Source organism: Sarcophilus harrisii, chromosome 4, assembly GCF_902635505.1.
Source record: "Sarcophilus harrisii chromosome 4, mSarHar1.11, whole genome shotgun sequence".
Lineage (NCBI taxonomy): Eukaryota > Metazoa > Chordata > Mammalia > Dasyuromorphia > Dasyuridae > Sarcophilus > Sarcophilus harrisii.
Genome location: NC_045429.1, coordinates 421,034,824 through 421,055,557, shown reverse-complemented (window position 1 = coordinate 421,055,557; position 20,734 = coordinate 421,034,824). Strand labels below are relative to the sequence as shown.

At 33.2% G+C, this 20,734-nt stretch overlaps 1 protein-coding gene across 3 annotated transcripts in view; it reads left to right on the top strand.

The window, feature by feature from the left end:
- Positions 1 to 20,471, top strand: part of GDAP2 (ganglioside induced differentiation associated protein 2) — a 60,953-nt gene extending 40,482 nt beyond the window's left edge. For all 3 annotated transcript variants that reach the window (XM_012549663.3, XM_012549662.3, XM_003769846.4), the window contains 2 exons: positions 7,602 to 7,745; positions 17,089 to 20,471. In XM_012549663.3, the coding sequence (XP_012405117.1) occupies positions 7,602 to 7,745; positions 17,089 to 17,136 (192 nt within the window). In that variant the 3' untranslated portion in view covers positions 17,137 to 20,471. The remainder of the gene's footprint in view (positions 1 to 7,601; positions 7,746 to 17,088) is intronic.
- Positions 20,472 to 20,734: the final 263 nt, after the last annotated feature.

Below are 20,734 nucleotides of genomic sequence, written 5' to 3'. Positions count from 1 at the left end.
TTAGAACTGGAGGTAATCTTAGAGAGTACTGATGAAGGGATTCATAACCTGAGGTCAGTGAGCCAGTAAAAAGAAAAAATAATGATAACTGAGTTTCAGTATTATTGGTTTCCTTTATAATCCTCTATTTTATTTAATAAAACATTTTCAGGGGTTTATAGGCTTCACCAAGCTGCCAAAGGAATCCATGACCAAAAAAGCCTAACCTAATCCCTTCATAGATGAGAAAACTGAGAATCAGTACAGACTATTTCTGTGTATACTTGATTTATTTTCTTTAATTCCATTTATGCTACTTCATATAGCACATCAGGAACTGCAATGTTAGAAGCCAAATTTGTATGATGAAAAAATATGATACAGAAGTTTAGAAAAATATTTTTCATTTTCCATCTGTTCATTAGTCTTTCAATTTCAGTCTTTAAGTCTATTTGGGATGATTTGGATTCATTGGGTTTTTCATTCTGCTTTTCAAAAACTTGTTTTATCCTCTGCTGTTTCTCATTATTTTATAAAGCAGTACTATAAAATCTTCAACCATTCTTAAGATCTTATAAACAGATTTATATGCTAAACCTGAATTGCCCTTTGGTTGTCACATCCTTCCATCTGGTAAGAAGGTAAAGTGTTTGCTAGCTAAGGCAGCTTCTAAGCTTTTTTGGTTTCAGCATAGTGATGTTTGACTGGTTAAACTTCCCTGGTGAATGGTGATATTTTGAATCAGTGTCTGCCCTTTTATCCATTTCCCATTTTTCAGTCTTAACAGTTCATTTTACTTTTGTCTTAGCTGCTCATTTTTATCTTTATAATTTCGTATTGATTTACTAAGTTTATCTTTGCTTTAACAAGTTAATGATGTGAGTGTACACAGATAATTAATATTTATATAAGATTCCTGTGTCAGTCACAGTATCTTGTCTGTTAAAATATAAATTTTATAAGAGATAGTCAAGTGTCCTTTGAAGTATTTATTACCTTTGGACATACAATAAAACCAACTCCTTTATTTTCCCCTTCTAGAGAAGTTTTGAGCCATCCTTCCATTTAGTTCCAAATTTTCTTCTGTCTTTTATTTATAGTGAGAATGTCAAGATTCTTCTAGGAATATGTTGTCTTTTACTTATTACAGGCTAAGATTCAGACATTTAAAATTCTAACTATTGTGTTAATGTTTATAAAATTCCTAGAATTATATTATTCTCAGCATCTTTTGCCCCCCTTTTACAGTGTGTTAGTCACTGCAAAGAAAAAAGAGATTGAGAGCCATTTTGTATTTTGTTTGTTTCATGAGTTACCTTGGCAAAAGAATTATAAATCACCAAGTAGTCAGTCTAATTTTGATACAGGCAAAAATGAAGATCATCAAAAAACTATTGACATTCTCTCTCTTTACTGTTTCCTTTATGGAAGTGATACATAATTGCACAAAATAGTTATGATTTGACAAATTTAGAGTATAGTTGGAATGCTAATTGCTATTATGTAAACATTATGCTTATATTAGCTTTATTAATGACAATATATAATTCACTTATGCTTCTGGCCAAGTAAACCCTCTAGATCTCTTTCACAAGAATTCCCACAAACCAAATCTTTCCCCTTCCTTTATTTGTGCATTTAGTTTCTTTAAAACCAAATACAAGACTATACATTTGTGCCAGTTAAATTTCATCTCATTGGTTTTGGTCTAGCAATCCAACTTACTAATATAATTTTGAATTTTGTTTCTGCCATCAATCATAGTAGCTATCCCTGCCAGTTTTGTGTCAAGTTCATGTTTAACAGACATGCCTTTCATGGCTTCATCCAAATCATAAAAGACTGAAGAATACTAGGCCAAAGAGCGAGCTAATTGATATGGACTCTTGAATTGTAAATTAATTTTAACCCTTATGAAAACACAACTTGAAAAATTAACCACCCCCAACACAGACATCTGTGTGCATACATACCTATAGCATCCTGTTTATCAGCAACCCAAGTAAACATAAAGGCTAGATTCTTTTCAAATTCTTAACTGTTAGAGGAGAGAAAAAAAAGACTCAGCCAGGTCCCTTAATTTCTCAGTGTCCCCCTCCCCTTCATAATTCTTTACAGCTAAAAATCACAAAGAAGATGCTGATTCACACTGATAGAAGCAGTTCCTCATTGGGAGTTAGTTCTTTATACTGATCACAGGACTAATGTAAGATTATGTTTTCCACTCAAAGTTTATTTGGATTGCTTTGGATCACTGAACTGCTGTCATAGTTGATCATCCCACGATCTTGCTGTTACTGTGTATAATGTTTTTTTGGTTTCTGCTTGTTTCAGTCAGCACGAGTTCATGTAAATCTTTCCAGGCCTTTCTAAAATCAGCTTGTTCATCATTTTTTATAGAATAATAATATTCCATTACTTTAATATTCTATAATTTATTTAGACATTCCCCATTTGACAGGTATCTACTTATTTTCCAATTCTTTGTCTCCCCAAAAAGAAATGCTATAAACATTTTTGCACATGTGAGTACTTTGCCTCCTTTGTGATTTCCTTTGGGTTTAGACCCACTGTCACTGCTGGCTCAAAGGGTATGTACAATTTTGTAGTCCTTTGGGCATAGTTCAAATTGCTTTCTAGAATGGTTGGATCATTTCACAATTCCACCAGCAACATATTAGTGTCCCAGTTTTCCTACATCTCCTCCAACATTTATGATTGTCTTGATCTTATTTTGATATAGGGTGTGAGATATGGGTCTATGCTGAGTTCCTAACACATTATTTTCCAGTTTTCCCAGCAATTTTTTGTGAAATAGTTCTTATTCCAGAAGCTGGAGTTTTGGAGTTTATTGAATACTAGATTGCTATAGTCATCAATTATTGTGTCGCAGATATTTAACCTATTCCATTGATCTGTCACTTTATTTCTTAACCAGTAGTATATGTTTTTGATGACTGGTACTTTATAATAAGAATTTTAGATTTGGTACTGCTAAACCATCATCCTTTGTATTTTTTTAATTGATTCCCTTGATATTCCAGATGAATTTATTATTTTTTTCTAGCTCTATAAAAATAATTTTTTGACAGTTTGATTGGTGTGACACTGAAGATCAATTTAGGAAAAATTGGCATTTTTCATTACGTTAGCTTGACCTACTCATGAGCAATTGATATTTTTTCAGTTGTTTAATCTGACTTTATTGTGTGAAAAGTGTTTTCTAATTGTGTTTATAAAGTTCCTGGGTTTGTCTTGGCAAGTAGACATCCAGATATTTTGTTTACAGTTATTTTAAATGGAATTTATTGCTGCCGGGCTTTGTTAGTAACATATGGAAATACTAATGATTTCTGAGGATTTATTTTATATCCTGCAACTTTGCTAAAGCTGTTTATTGTTTCAAATAGGTTTTTGGATGGATGATTCTCTAGGATTCTCTAAGCCCAACATGTTATCTGCAAAGATATCTCCTCATTGTCCATTCTAATTCCTTTAATTTCTTTTTTCTTTCCTTATTGCTAAAATTAACATTTCTAATACGGTACTGGACAATAGTGGTGATCATAGACAATCTTGTTTCACCTATTGAGTGTGCTTCTTATTGGCATCTTATTGGTATTCCCATTACATATATAATTGCTGGTGGTTTTAGGTAGATGCTACTTATCATTTTAAGGAAAACACTATTTATTCTTATGCTCAATAGTGTTTTTAATAAGAATGGGTATTGTATTTTGCTGAAAGTTTTCTTGCATTCCTAGTGTAAAATCTCATTTGGTCATAATGTTTTATCCTAGTTCTAAGTTGCTATAACTTTTTGCTAATATATTAAGATTTTTGCATCAGTATTCATTAGGCAGATTGGTCTATAATTTTCTTCTTCTTTTTTTGGTCATTCCTGGTTTAGGTATCAGACTCATATCTGTGTCATAAAAGGAACTTGGTAGGACTCTCCCCAATTTTTAAAAATAGTTTATATATTATTGTAATTAATATTCATCCATTTCACTTAGATTATCAGATTTATTGACATGCAGTTGGGCAAAACAGCTCTTAATTATAGCTTTAATTTTATTTTTATTGGTAGTAATTTGGCTTTCTTCTTTCCTCTTTCCAATCAAATTAACCAAAGATTTATTTTGTTGGGGGTTTTTTCTCATAAAACCAACTCTTAGTTGTATTCAACAGTTTTCTTACTTGCAATTTTATTACTCTCCTTTGATTTTCAGGATTTCTAATTTAGTATTTAATTGGAGGTTTTTAATTTGTTGTTTTCCTAGCTTTTTTAGTTGCTTACCCAATTCATTGATCTTCTCTTTCTCTATTTTTTCCATGTAAGCATCTAGAGATATAAAATTCTTCCTAAGAAATGCTTTGAGGGTGTCCTGTAAATTTTGGTATGTTGTCTCATTATTGTCATTCTCTTGAATGATACAATTGATTATTTCTATGATTTGTTGTTTGATCCACTCATTCTTTAGGATTAGATTATTTAGTTTCCAATTAATTTTTGGTCTATTTATTAATGGCCCTTTACTACATTTTTAATGTATTATGATCTGGAAAAAATGCATTTATTGTTTTTGCCTATCTGCATTTGATTGTGAAGGTTTGTTATGCCCTAATATATGGTCAGTTTTTGTGTAGATGCTGTTATCGCTGAGAAAAAGGTTATATTCCTTTCTATCCCCATATAATTTTCTCCAAAGGTCTAACATACCTAACTTTTCTAAAATGTATTCACCTCTTTAACTTCTTTCTTGTGTATTTTGACATTAGATTTACCTAGTTCTGATAGAGGGAGGTTGAGCTCTCCAACTAGTAGAGTTTTGCTATCTATTTCTTCCTTCAACTCACTTAATGTCTCCTTTAAGAATTTAGATTCTATACCTTTGGTGCATATATGTTTAGTACTATTATCATTTCATTATCCATTATTACCCTTTAGCAAGATGTATGAAATGGAGACTCTTAAGGCAGAACAAACAGGATGCTATCTCAGTATTCTAGGCAAGAGTTAATAGATGTCCTAGTTTAGGGTAGTTCTATTAGAATGAAGAGAAGGGGAGATGGGAGATATTTTGTCAAGGTAAAAACAAGATTTGAGAACTGATTAGATAAGTGGAGTGGAAGTACCAAATCAAGAATTGCATCATAGTTGTCGATGTGCATGACATGAAGGATGATGGTGCCCTCAATATTAATTAGGAAATTTGGAAGAGATACAGGGTTGTGTACAAACATGATGAACAACAAATACAGGAGGAAATATGAAAAAAATTAGGGACACTAATGCACTTCTGGTGGAGTTGTAAATTGGTTCAACCATTTTGGAAAATAATTTGGAACTATACCCAAAAGGCTATATAAAACAGTTTACACAGCAAAGACACTGCACACTACTACACCTGTATCCCAAAGAGAGCAGAGGAAAAGGAAAAGAACCTATTGGTACAGAAATACAGTTCCATTTGTAGTGACAAAGAATTGGAAATTAAGGGACTTCCCACTATCCATCAATTAAGGAATGGCTGAACAAATTTTGATATATGATCGTGATGGAATATTACTGTGTTTTAAGAAATGACAAGCAAGATAGTTAAGGTAATGAAAAGTAAAATGTGAAGAACCTGGAAAACATTGTGCACAATGACAGTAGTATTGCAATAATGATCAACTTGAAAGACTGAGCTGCTTTGAACAAGATAATGATCCAAAACAATTCCAAAAGACCCATGACAAAAATGCTGTCCTTCTTCAAAGAGAGAGCTGATAAGTTCTAAATATAGATTAAAGCATACTTTTTTCACTTTCTTTTTTGTTTTTGTATATTTTCTTTTGTAATATGGCTAATATGAACATATGTTTTATATGACTTCATATTATAATCAGTGTCATATTGCTTGTCTTTTCAAGGAGTAGGAAAGAGAGAGAACTTGAAACTCAGAATTTTAATAATTGAATGTTAAAATTTTTTAAAATGTAATTGGGAAATATTTAACAAAATAATTTTAAATATATTTTCAGATAAAAGGGAATAGCGCTTACTAACTTCAAACAATATTATAAGGAACAATCTTCAAAGTCATACGGTATTGTTTAAAAAATAGGAAGATCTATTGATCTCTCAGACTAGATAAGAGAGGTTCACAAACAATAGAACTTTGAATGCCCTCCTTGATAAAGTTAGAGAACATAAATTTCTTAGTGAAAAATTTTTTATTTGACAAAAACTTCTAGAAATACTGAAAAACTATCTGAAAGAAATTAGACAGGCCAGAATCTTACCTAATATTCCACAGTACATTCTAAATGGTTATGTGACATTCATATTAAAGATCATACCATAAAAATTAAAAGACAAACAGATCATGTACCTCATATAGCTATGGGTGAGAAATATTTCTTAAAGATAAAATAAAATAGATGTCTTAGTGTGAAACTGAAAAGTTTCTGCATAGACAAAATTAATGTACCTAGGATAAGAAGGGAAATAATCAAATGAGGAAAAATTCTTTGTGTCATTTTTCTGATAAGGGTTTGTTATCTGAGATATGGATGTGGGGTGTGTGTTTGTGTTTGTGTCTATATCTATGTCTATGTCATATCACAATAGTTAAATGCTAAAAAGATATGAATAAACAATTCTTAAAAGAGTTTTAAAGTAATTTCAATCACATGAAAGAATGTTTCAAGTTACTAATAATAAGAGAAATGCAAATCAAAATTTTAGGTTCCACCTCACACCCTAAAAAATGGCAATCACTTGTCAGTGTTGGAGATATCAGGAATGATATGTACACCAAACCATTTTAGTAAAGCTATGAATGATATAACTGTTTTAGAATTATGCAGATAAGGTCACTGACATGTCCATGTCCTTTGAATTAAATTTGGAGTTTTACCCCAAGGAAGCCATCAATAAAAAGAAAGTCCCCATATACCAAAATTGAACTACTACAACAATGTAAATGAAAAAAAACTACACACCCAAAATTTTAAAGTAAATTAACAATCTAAAAAAAGTGTGTTATATCTATTTGCTTGTGAGCATAACTGATACAAGTAAAGTGATTTTTGCTTCGGGTCATATAGCATATCAGAGATACTGATTACATCTAAAATTGGGACTCAAGTCTCTTAACTGTGCTTTTTCTCTGGCTCATTCCTCCTCAACCTCAACTGCTAGTTTCCTTGCTTTCTTTTCACTTCAAATCCCCTTTTGTAGAAGGCTTTTCCTTCCTCCACACTTTTATTCCTTTCCCTCTAAAATTACCTTCCATTTACTGTATATATTTTGTATATCCATAGATTTTTGCATGATTCCCCCATCAGCATGTGACATCTTTGATAACAGGGTCCATCTTTTTGCCTTTCTTTGTTTAGCACAGATCTTGCTAACCAGTAAATGTTGGTTAACTGATTGTGATTACCTTAGCTCAGTTCTAATATCCTTAATTTCAGAAATTAAAATTAAAACCTTAAAAAAAAAAACTTACTTATCTAGACTGTTTTCATCTTTCTAAAAACTTCCTCTTTGTTATGATTGATTTTTACTTGAAGTTCTTAAAGAAAAGACTGTTACTAATTTAATTTTTTTTTTCTTTCCTATCAAATAGGTATCAACATGGTTTTTCACCACATTTTCTGTCTCAGGACTAAAGGACAAAATCCACCATGTGGATAGCCTCCACCAGCTATTTGCTGCCATATCCCCAGAACAGATTGACTTTCCACCCTTTGTTCTTGAATATGATGCCAGGGTAAGAAGTTAAAGAATATTTTTTATCCTCATAGAATTCGAATTCAAGTCCATTTTATACATGAGGCCTAGAGAGATTAGCTGATTTACCTAAGGCCACACAGTCAATTAATAAAAGACCCTAAATCAGTCAATCAATTACTTTTTTATGGAGGAAATAATAACTTTAAATTAAAATATACACATAAATACAAACTAGATGGGAGGAAAGCATTAATAATGGGAAAAATGGAGATGGTCCAGGCAGAGCCTATTGGATGACATAGCCAGGGAATCTTTAAGAGTCAGAGATAAGAGTGAAACATGAGTAATAGCCGGGGTAGAGATATAACAGAGATATACAGATAAGTAATGGGAGATAGCAGAATTGTAGCTCTCTTGAAGGGCATTAGATTGTAAGCAGATAAATAAGTAGTAAGATGGCAAAGTGTGAAGATCTTTTAAGTGCAATTTTACACTTAAAAGATCTTCACACTTTGCATAGATTAGTTTAGAAGAATGCTTTTCTATATCTCTTCCCAGATTAGCATCTGTGCTTTACCTGTAATAAATGCTTTCTTTCTTTATTCATTATAGTTCATTAGCATAAATAGGCTATTTTTAAATTTTGTTTTAATCAGTATCACAAACTACAAAATATACTTCCCCAAAACTATTAAAGTGGAAGAAAGTGTTTTAATTTTTTTATTACATAACCCTATATTTTTGTAATTTACTGTTTTTTTTTTTTTTTTTTAAAGAATGGAAGGCTTTAATTTCAATAAGAGAGTAGCATTACTGTATATTGTCTTTAACCTGAGCTTTATTGCTGGTTATCATCTTCATTTACATATATGTAGTGTATATATGTTTTCCTATATTTCTCTTAATTCTTCGTATTCATCTTTTGTTATAGAATAATTCTTATACTAGAATTCAATAATATGCCTTATACTGGAATTCTAAAATTTGTTCATATTATTCCCCAATTACTGAGCACATGATTTGTTTTCAACATTTTATTATTCTAAGTAGTAGTACTATGAGTATTTTTGTAGGAGTAGTTTCTTCCCTTCCCCGCTTTCTATAACTACTTCAGGCCATAAACTCAGAATTGGAACCACTGGGCCAGAAGGATAAAACTATTTTTGCAATTTTTGTTTTATATGTTGCCATACAAAATAGAACAATTTCTAGCTCCACCAGCAATGAATTAGCTATTTTCCCATAACTCTGCCAACATTGAATTTTTCCGTCTTTTACAATATTTGCTTGTCTTTTGCATGTCAGGTAATATAGTTTTTTAAGTTTATATTTCTATGATCATTAGTCATTTAGAACATTTCTAGATGATTAGTTCTTCGTTTGAAGACTACTCATATATATCCTTTGGCCACTTAGCCATTAAGGAATGGTTTTTAATCTTATAAATTTGTATGCCTATTTATACTTTTTCTTCTGTGTTTCTTCTGGCTGTGATTGCATTTATTTTGGGGAAAGCTTTTTTAAATTTAACTAAAACAATTTGTTTCTTCTATATTATAATTTATTTTTTAAAAATCTGTTCATGGAAGCACAAGTCAATAGGGCTAGTTGTTGGTCATATTAAGTGTTTGGTCAATATGAAGTACCTTCAGAGAGCTAGTAACTATGCTTACCACTAGAGAATCAAAGAGAGGTTAAAGATCATTTCTACTCTGAAGATGCTCACAACTAATGAGACAGACACCATACAAACAACTATGTACAACCAATGTCTACCTCTCTATTATTAATTCCTCCTTATACAATTTAGTTACTATGGGGCAGAGAGTATTTTGTTTTTTGACTCAGGGCTTTGAACATTTTAAATACTCCCTATTAAAGAGGATTAAATTTTAAATGAAGCAATTTATTCTTATATTATCTACTTAGAACTACAATAAAAATAACTTCTAGCCCTACTCTAGTACTCATGGTAATTTCAGTGATGCAACTTGGCATTCTTTTTCATGTTGAAGGACCTATTTTCAAAATTTCATTTAATGCCTTAAGGGGTTATATTTATTAGAATTTTATCAAGACTGTTAGCTACAATTTACAGATGTGTTTGGATTATTACTTGGTCATAGAAGGTGAACTCTTTACTTGCACGAGGATTTGCCATATTCATTTTGAATTTGGTTTGTTTGGGTTTTTCCTTTATTTGCTTTTAATGAAAGAGATTTGGATTGGAAGTTTCCATATTACTTTTGCAATAGTTGTGAAGAAAATAAAATTCCTATGCTGGATTCCATGGAACTAAATCCATTGTTAAAATTCATAGCCACAAGTATAATACCTGATTTCAAACTAGTGTTTTTCAAGGTTATAATAGATTAAAATTTACATTAAATTACATTATTACAACACATAAAAATCCAATTCAACAATATTGAGCGCTTTTGCAAGGAACCATGCTAGAAATTGAAGGAAATACAAAAGTGAATTACATATGGTCTCTGTACCAAAAATGTTTTATAGTATGGTAGAGTATGGTAGAGAAAAATAAGATACATATAAATAAATATAATATACAGCAGAGTGGGAAAGATCATCAAAAATATTTACAAAATATTCTGGGAGTACCAAGGGAATACATATAGTTTGATCTGTGATAAAAATATGGATGTCTCATTTTGTTTTGTTAGAGGATCTCAGAATCAGAAAAATTAAACCCCAGATTCATTGCCAATATCTTTTGGAAGTCTAAAAGATTTGGTGTCAGCCTTCAAAAACTTGTTCTCAATATAGAAAATCCATCTTGAGTGATGTTAGTCTGTTGTAAAGGAATAAGACTAATTTGGAATTTTAGGAACAGTCATTGGCTACTAATTATACTTCTTCATTCTTTCCCACCTTTTCCAAAATTTATAATATACCATCCTATAAACATAGAGTTGCCAAAGTATTACACAATCAGAAATGAGAGATCTCTCTTTTATTTGTGACCAATTACTTTGTATAAAGATTGTAGTCTCTCAATTGGTTATAACCTTTGTTCTATTAGAGCATGAATTCTTTAAGTGCTAAAGAAATCTTCAATAATTCATTTTCATTCTCAGTGACTGAATTCACAGGTAGTGAATGTTGTCTGCTTACACAGAAGTCTGTAATATCTCTGGCTTAAATACTTCAGAGGCTGGTCTGTTCCTACAGTTATTGTCTGATATCTCATTAGTCATTAAGATGCAATTATGATTTAAGTACACACATGCTTCAGATAAAATTTCCATTAGACTCACATTCATGTCACTTGGAATTTTAGAATTCAAAGGAACCTAGGAGGCGCTGTAGTTCAGTCACTCATTTTCCATGAATAAACTAAGGCCAAAGTGCACACTCACCTTATAGAGAACAGAGCCCGTTTGTTAGAACAAAATGTGAAAGAACATTACATCCTTTCACTCTGGGACATTATTGGTATACTTGAAGCTAATTCTGAGCGAGCATGCTAGATTTAACATTCTTCATTCCTCCACAGTACTTGAAGGAAGGATTTTGTCCAAAGAAAAACCCCTTTTCAGGGCAGGATTTATTGTGTAGTGCTTACCTGTAATACCTACAGTTACAGTCAATGCATCCTTTCAGTAATGAGATGGTAGCTAATAATATAAAAAGATAAATTTAGATAAGAAACTGATGATGGAGACTTGCCCTAAACAGCTTCACAAATAAAAATATGTATTAAAATTGGGAAAGTATGAGGAGACTCACTATAATTATTCTGTTGACTTTTGTAAAGTTATTTAAATTAAAAATCCTATGTGATTTTTTTTTAAGCATTGAGCTAACTTTAGCTATTTCTGATTCTCTTAGTGTAAAAAATGAAGTAGATAATGTGTCTTGATAGCGAATAAAAGTTTGTTTGGCAGTAATATAGAGAACTAGTGAAAATTTACAATTAGATTATAGATGTAAAGATTATGACATATGAGACAGGGACATCAGCCTGTGGTTTTTTTTAATGGACTGTTGAAATAAAATTTGCCCTTATTTTTATCTTTCTGAATTATTGTTCTATCTCCTTGGGATAGAGAGATTGACTTGAAGGGAATGTACCAGGAATAGGGTTCTAGCTAACTACTTTATTGTATGAAAAACTGAAATGTTATTTCAAAAGCTAGTGTTTTGGTTTATCCTTCATTTTTTGGAACAGATGTGCATGTCATCTGTTTTATGATTATTATAAGACCCAAGGGACTATTTTGCAGTGACACACGTTGTATGTCTAAGCATCTAAAAATGAATAGGCAGTTGTTAAAATTCAGTTAAAATTCTACCACACCCAGACCAGCTGTCCTAAATCAACTTGGGTTTGAGTTTTGTGTGTTAAGTTTTTACCTTATCATATCTTTATTTATCAGAGACATGGGCCTAAATTATTGCCTAAACTAGTGGTCCAAAAAAGGAAGTACAAACTATAAGCATTTATTAAGCACCTACTGTGTGCCAGATATTATCCTAGATATGGAGGGGGGGGGGGGGAGAGAAGATAGAAATGCAATAAATGAAACAAAAAAAACTAAACCTCTATAATGTAATTTAAAATTTCTCTTAACATTCTGTTTTGCTGGAAACTATTCTACAGTTTTAAAAAGCTAGGTATTAATAATTCCCTAAGTAACAGACATCCAGAATATTTTATCAAGAACAGGTCCTCCCAGACTCAACTTGGTTCCTTTTTTCATAGGATCCTTAGACTAGTAGGTCAAGGGAATGCTATTGGTTGTGTTTATCCAGATTTTAGCAAACTACTTGAAAATGTTTCATGCTATTCTTATAGAAAGAAATAGATACAGAGCAGACAGTAAGGTAGATTCATAACTACTAAGGGAAAGACTAAACCCATAGTAATCTATGACTTCATTTCACCTTGGAATGTCTCCTATGGAATGATCCAGGTATCTTGTGCTTTGTCTCACCTTATTGTTTGTCCTTCATTCTTGAAGAGAGCATGACATCAGGGAGGGGATGCCATGACATGCAGGGGAGCTGGATGTAAGTGGAGGAGGCGGTGAGAGGTCATCTACCTCCCCTTCTCCTCCAGAGCCATAGGATCCAGCGCCCAGATACAGATCAGGACGCCTGGAGATGGCCCTGGATGCAGTGGGGAAGGAAGCCTTGACCTTTCCAAACTAAGGTCTTCTACAGGTCTTAGGCTGACTGAAGCAAAGAAATGCAAAATGGCCTTCCACTTTGTCTCACCTACTATGCAGATCTACAGATATGCAGATATACAAATAGCATTACACAGACTTCCCGGTGACACAAGGGTTAGAACTCCAGACCTGGAGCCAGGAAAAAGATCTGAGTTTAGATTTGGCCCCAGATACTTAGTAGCTGTGTTCTTAATCAAGTCACTTATCTGTTTACTTCAGTTTCTTCACCTGTAAATAGAGATGTCAGTAGCACCCATTGCAGGGTTTTAATGGGCCTCAAATAAGAAATAATCATTGTAAAATGCTTAACCCATATCATTATCATTTTAATACTCCAAAGATAGCTTTTTTGTTGTTGTTGTTGTTTTTTTAATATTGACTATAATGCCCCCTTAAAATAATTGTAGTCCGGGCCACCTGGCAGGAATATGAGACGTATCAGGAACAAAATCTTTCTTACTCAAGAAGACAAAAATATGTATGTAAAACAAAAATAATTAGTGGCTTAATTCATTTTCCTGACTCTTTCTCAGCTATTTTCAAGTATGCTCTAGTATCCTGATGCTAAAAAAAGACTTCCCTTGAGCCTTCATCCTTATGCTTTTCACTAATGAACTTCATGGAAAAAGTTGTCTAATATAATGTATGTACAATAATAGGTCTCCTCTTCTTTGCTCCATACTCTTCTGCTTTAATCTGACAACAGGGGCCTTTTGAAATTGCTCCACACACCCCCTTGACCACCAGATATGTACCCTTCCTTTGGCTGCCATACTTTTAAACTATTCTTCTGTATCACTTACTGGTTCCTAATCCTCTTTCCAATCTTGAAAGTCGCATGTTCTGAAGATGTCTTTGCCCCTCTTGTTTTTTCTCTGAATCTTCATCCCATGATAGTCTCCTTCCCACCCATAACATTTAACTAACATCTCTACATAGATGAATCTCAAATATGTTTTTGTAGTTTTCATCTCCCTTCTGAGCTCCAGACCAATTTTTCCACCAGAACTTCTCCACCTCATGTCCCAGCACTTCAAGCTAAGTCACCATGTCTAACTCAGACTTAAATCTTTTTTCTTTGACACTTACGCCCTTCCCACCAAGGAAATTTCCCGACCCCCTGTGGAGCACTGAAGGAACTCTGCAGTCCCTCGCCTTCCCAGACTCTCCCTCTCCATTCTGTTCTGACATTTCCCTCCTCCTTTACCTATCTTCCTTTCCCCTTTGCTTCTGGACTTTTTACTCATTCATTGATACCCATCTCAGATGCTGCTTCTTGACCTTTCTCTTCTCTCTTCTTTCTCCTCCTCCCTCCCTTAAGGACCTTCTGCTGAATTCAGAGTTATTAACACAACTCTTTGCTTTGTGTCCCTCTAATTTAACATGTAACATTGTGTGTTATACTTACTTGTCTTTGTAAGCCCCTAATTAACTGTAGCCTGATGGAGACAGCCATTTCATGTTAGCTAAATGATAAAAATACAGCAGTGCACATAGCAGGCCTTTAATAACAATTTGGTGAATTATATTTATTAAGCACCTATTGTGTACAGTACAGAGGGCTTTAGTGCTGAAAGATACAACCTGAAAATCAGTCAGACTGTATTCAAGTCCTCCATTTAATACATACTGGTTGTGGGATAGTCCCCCAGGCTAGAAGAGTTCCACAGCAAGAATTCCCTATGCAGGTGGAATCAGGTTTGATCAAAAAGACTGTGCAGTAAGCACTTTGGTAAGTATTAGGGTTACAGAGACAAAATTTACATTTTCTTATATGACCTGACAATCCTACTAGGAACAGAGGGGAAGGGATAGAACATGTACATAGCTAAATATATTAAGTTTGATGACTTCTAGGAGGGTGGGGTAAAGAGGGACAAAAGAGAAATAGAAAGTGTTCTTGAATATTTCAAGAAGGTGAGAATACTAAGAAGGGAATCAAGAAAGGCTGGAAAATCTCTCACTTGAATTGAACATGCAAGCATGATGAAGATATAAGGACAGGCATCCTTGATTGTTTATGTGAATTCCAGAAACCCTAAATAAATAAACAAACAAACTAATGAATAAATAAATAAATGGCATGTTGAGTTCACAGACCAGCTGCTTGTCTAGTTTGGCAGAAACATTGGGCAAGAAAGTCATGTAAAAGAAGGATGGGAATCTCCGAGTGCTAGGCTAAAAAGTGTGTGTGTGTGTGTACATGTGTGTACGTGTCCATGTGTGTATTTGTGTGTTTGTATATATCTATGTTCGGGTGTTTGTGTGTCTATATTTGTCTATGTCCTATAGGTAATTAGATGTTGCAGGACATTGATTAGTGGAGAGAGATAGCCAAGAAGGATGTCAAGGTTGGCCAGCTTGGACCTCTTCCATTTCAGAAGATTAACTATCACTTTCATAAAGGCCTTCTAAAAGAATTCCATAGTTTTTCTTCACCACTTGAGCGTTTCATAAATTTTTTATCATTTCCAAATAAATTGTGAAGCTATTTCATTGCTCAGCAATCTCTCACATAATATGAAATTAGAATAAAACTTCCATGAAGATTTAAAAAGTATTCAGTGTGTGTGTGGTAAATGTAAAGAAACAGCATTGAAAGAGAATTAAACAGTATATTCTGAGAGGATTGAATTTTTTGAAAGTATGATATAGTAAAAAGAATTCTGAGCTTAAAGTAAAAGCCCTGAGTTCCAGTTATGGCTCCAAGACTTCAGGGTTATAGGTAAGTCACTTGAAGAAGTTGAAACTCATTGTCCTCATCTGACAATTACTCATCATTTGTGACATAGCCAGTCTATTATTATGAGGAAAGTTTCCAGGGTTTTAAGGTATTACATAAATACAAGTTACTAGCAATAGAGCATAAGGTCTGGGAGAGCAGGGAGTAATTTCCTAGCTTTAGCACAAACGCCATGCCTTTCGTGTAGCAGGTGCTTAATAAATATGTTAACTGCTTAAAGAGAAGTGAATCTTTTGTTTTCAGGGGAGCCTTAAAATAGATTTACTTGACCTTGGCCAATATTTGCTTTTTAGAAAAGATTCTTTTTGTTCTACTCTGTGACTTTATGCTAGTCCTAAACTTAAGATTTCATATTCCTCATATGGAAAATAAGTCAGTTGGACTTGAAGCAAGTCATCCTTAGGGAATGAAATGGTGAGGTAATATTTGTAAAAGATGTTAAGCGAGGTACTTGAGTATGATATAGATTCTTATTCTTTTTCCTTCTCTCCTTCTACTTTGATTTTATATAGTCTTTGTGGAAAGGTGACAGATATGATGAGGTAAATAGAATTTGAATCAAGAGTAAAAAAGATAAGCCTTTATACCAAACTGCAAAGAATTATTTTTGTAAATTATTCAAGTTTTAAAAATAGAGAAGATCCTGGAATTTGACTTCAGCTGAGTTTAAAGGAAAAATCTTTAGATTTTTGGTTACATTTATGTTCAGAAACCAAGAATTCTTAGACACTAAAACCTGATACCTGTTCCTTTAGAATTGGACCAGTATTTACCCCTGCTTTGGTGAACCTGATGCCAAGTATAGGATAATTCATCCAGTTAAGGTTTTCTTTAATCCCTTAATTACCATAAAATATCTCATTTAAACATCATCTTCCATCTCTTTCCCCAAGTCTTAACTTGGCATTAATCCTACACATTCCCTACCTTAAAACTTAATGAAAATGAACTGAAGGAAAAAAAAAAAATTAGGAACTACAAAACAATCTTACTTCCCATTAATCTAATTTGAGCGCCTATTGGCCTTGGAAACTTAATTAACTTAAAACCATTGAAATTAACTGGCTTTCTTAGTTTTTATAAAGACAAACTTAAGAAAAATGTGGGCCAAATAGTCACTCTGGAACTATGTTGCTTTCCTTAGACATTAAAGGCCTGGCATGCAATTCTCCATCTTGAACTGAATGACCTGAGAACTTTAACAAGCCTTACTCCTTATGCGTGGCAAGAGAGCATCGACAGTCTGCCAACACAGTTATGATTCTTAGATTCCCTTTAAGGAAATTTGAGTTTCACAATCCTGAGCTAAGTCACTACATAGTTTGTTCTGTCTTTAATTCTGTCTTAAAACACTTTTTCTTCCATGCTCACAGATGTTAGAGACCTTCTTTTAATGTTGTAAATCTTTTTTTTTTTTTTAACCTTCTTTTTTCTTTCCACAGGAAAATGGGCCTTACTATGCATCTTATCCCCCATCACCAGATCTCTGACCTTCCATCTTGTAGCACTGCTGGTTTCCAAGGATCACTCTCCTCTTCATGGCCTGCTACTTGTCGAATTGAACTTCATTTGTGCTGTACAGAATTCAGAGAAGGTCTTTTGTCCCCACCTCTCTGATATTTTTTTATTGACATTATATTTTCAGGCACATAAACAATCTGCAAATGTTAGGTTACTGTACACTGCATACCACTGTTTTAAATTTGTATATGTGTATCTAATGGAAATATTGATATTTCAGGATAAAAGGAAAGAAAGGTTTTATATCTGCATCCCCTGTTGGAAAGCAACTTTCAAAGGTCTTCAATTTCCTGAAAAGACATTAGCCTGTTGGACAGTCTGTCAGTCTTGATCATATTGTCACCATAGTATTGAAAGCTGCCTGGGGCACTGAGCCATTTGTAAGAATGTACAGAACCATTCAGACTACCCTTATCAGATAGATACCTTGCTTCCAAACCTGTTGTGGTGTTTACTTAATTATATATATATATATATACTTTCCCTATGACAGAGAAAAATGGTATAAAATTGAGAATGTCGGAAGTGATTGGACTGAAATTCTACTACTTCATGAAAGGTCATCAAAATGTTTAGCAGAATTGGAGTTGTGTTAAGTGCCAGGCTTGTATCCCTGAATTAGATGATCTGTGGGGTTGCCATTGTTTTGCTCTTAACAGTATGATAAAAGGATGTCTTTTTTCACTCTTTTCTGTAATCATAAGTGTTTGTGGTCTCTTTTTTAAAGCTCCAGCTGTCTTAGTCCTCTAAGTAAATAGGAACTACCTAACAGTTCATCAACAATTCAATAAGTTATCATGTGAGAAAAAAAAAAACTAATGTGTTCATTCCTTTTAGAATTTTGTGTGTGCATGTACACACACACACACACACACACACCCTCCTCCTCTAACAATGGCTTATTTTCTGTGAATGTCACTTATATGATCTTGTTTTAGGAACCCTTATCCAATGATTAGACCTCTTGGCATTGTCTGCTTATATAAAAAAGATGAGAAACAAGGGATGTAATTCTTGGTATCATTGGTAGTCTTGATGTTTGTTCAGGCATTAAGCCTTACCCTGCCTGGTTATAAAATGAGTATCGTTTTACCTACCTTGTGGAGGTTTGAAAAGACATAGTATCTAGAAAAGGACTTGAAAATCTTTGACCTAAAGGTGCTAAGGAAATGTGAAGTGGGGATGTCATGTCTGGTTGTAAATTAGGAATGAAGTGTGAGTGAGCACTATAGGACTTCCCTTATCTCTGACTCCCTATACTATTTCAGCCTTTAAAGAGAATATATAGCCATCAGTGCATAATTCCGGCTCTAGCACCTTCCATCTCTTTGTCCAGGATTTTGTTGACCATTGATTATGTCAGTTGGAAAACCTTTCATGGGGGGAAGGGGAAAGGCAATTCTTAAATAAAAGGTTAATTGTCATCCACATATTCCTAAAGCCCTCCTCAACTTTCTCAGCAATTACCTTCTCCCCATCTCCTGACCTCATGCACACATGTACCACACATCATTTATGCCTGTTGAAGTGAAGAACAGATTCAACATATTCTTTTTAAATGTCAACCTACTAAGGAGCCTTATTCTCTTTCAGTAACAACACTTTTATGTCCCATTTAATTCTGAAGTTCATAAGGGATGCATCTTATCTTCTAAGTACCAAAAGTATAATAAATTTAGAAGAAATTATGGAATTGAGCAAGTCCTTTCCCCTTTGGTTATTAAAGAGTTTAGCGAGTGAATGTGTTTAAGTGAAAGACTGAAGTATCAATCACTTATGAACATATGACTTAGTAAAAATGGTCTTCCTTATCTTATCCCATGTTTGTGAATATTGGACGAAAGTTGAAATCAACACGTTGGCCACCAGTTACAAATGTAACTTTCACCTTTCTCTGGTGTGGTCATATTATAATTTTTACCAAAAATGATTCCTTTTGCTTTTTCGCATGGTTGTGCCCACTACAAAAATTCAAATAACTGCAACTTTTAAACTAAAAATTGAAGCACTCTTTTAGTAGATTGTCAGCACCAACTCTTGTTGGATAGAATTAGAATACCTTTTCCACAAGGGGCTATGAAAATATGCAACCTTTTGTATATTACTGGGCTTAACTGCCTTGAATCAAGATATCCTTCCTGTACTTTTTTCTTATAAGCAGTAGAACAGGCTGCCTGTAGTGAAAATATTTGTTGTATTGTCCTTTGATTTGAAAATGTTTTTTATTGATGTGTGTGTATGTAAGTATGTATGTATGAATATCTATATTTATAATTTTAAAAATTGCAAATGTGCTTCAGTTACAAGATGGTATTCCTTTCATCCATCCAGTAATTTTAAAAGGGTATTTATTGCTAACAGTAATGCTTTTAGTAAGTGCTACACACACATAAACATGTGAGTGTGCATGTGTATTTGTATGTATTGCATATAATATGCTATATATGTGTATGGTCTTCTGTTTTCACCTTAAAGAGCAGGATACTGAGGTAGTACCCATCAAACGCATCATGAGAATCTGATAGTTTAGTGGTGACAGTTAAAATGGAAATCACTTATTTCCCAGTGGGACTGGGTGTCAACTAGGACCAGTATCATTTGTACAGAATACATTTAATGAAGCTATTTCATCTGACTGTACTTTTGGAAAGAACAGAATGACCTTAATGGTGACAAAATGTTCAAGTAGGATACAGTTGTCATATATTGTTTTCATAAAGGTCAGAAAACACATCTATTTCAGAGGCAAACATTGTGGGGTAAAGGAATAGCTACATCCAGTAGTTCATTAACAGCTGAGTAATTCAGAGCATTACAATTAGATTTGGGTCTTTCTGAATATCAGTTGAAGCTCTAGACACAGCTTACAAAACTTTAAGTAAATTAATTTATGTATGGCATCCTGGGGTTTCAAAATAGTAAAGAGTTTCTATCTTCATATATTTGAGTTGCTTTGAATTTAGTGATACCAAAGATTTTTTATAAGTGAAATACCATACTAGAAAATTCATTCCTAAAAAATCTTAGGCACAGTGGTTCAAATTAAAAATTGTCTTTCTTCAAACTCCAGTTTTATTTGATGATGTTCTATTTTTATTGTTGCCTTTAAAAAATGTCATCAGAGGAAATAACTATTATATTTTGAAAGCAATCAGTAGGAATTTGGTACAGATGTTAGGGGGAAAAAAAGTAAATTTATCATAAAAATTCTGATAAGGCTAAAGTTTGCTAATGGGGAAAAAAAAGGATCTCTCCCTTACTGGAGAACAACTTTAATTATTATAGTAAAAGAACATTACCCATCTCTTTTGTCTGTTTTCAATTCTTTGGAGTCTCATTTTATTCAACTCTAGGAAATAATTCTGTTTTTTCATTGCCTAATTCAAAAGAAAAATGAGAACACATGACAATTAAATGTCAGCTAAAAACAAGTTGTGATAGTCTCCTTTTAAATTTTACATATATGTATGTATTCTAAGACTGAAACTGTAGTATGGGAATGTGCATTGCTATTTTTGGAGATGAAAATGGGAAGAAATGCATAGTTCATAATTCAACAGAATGAAC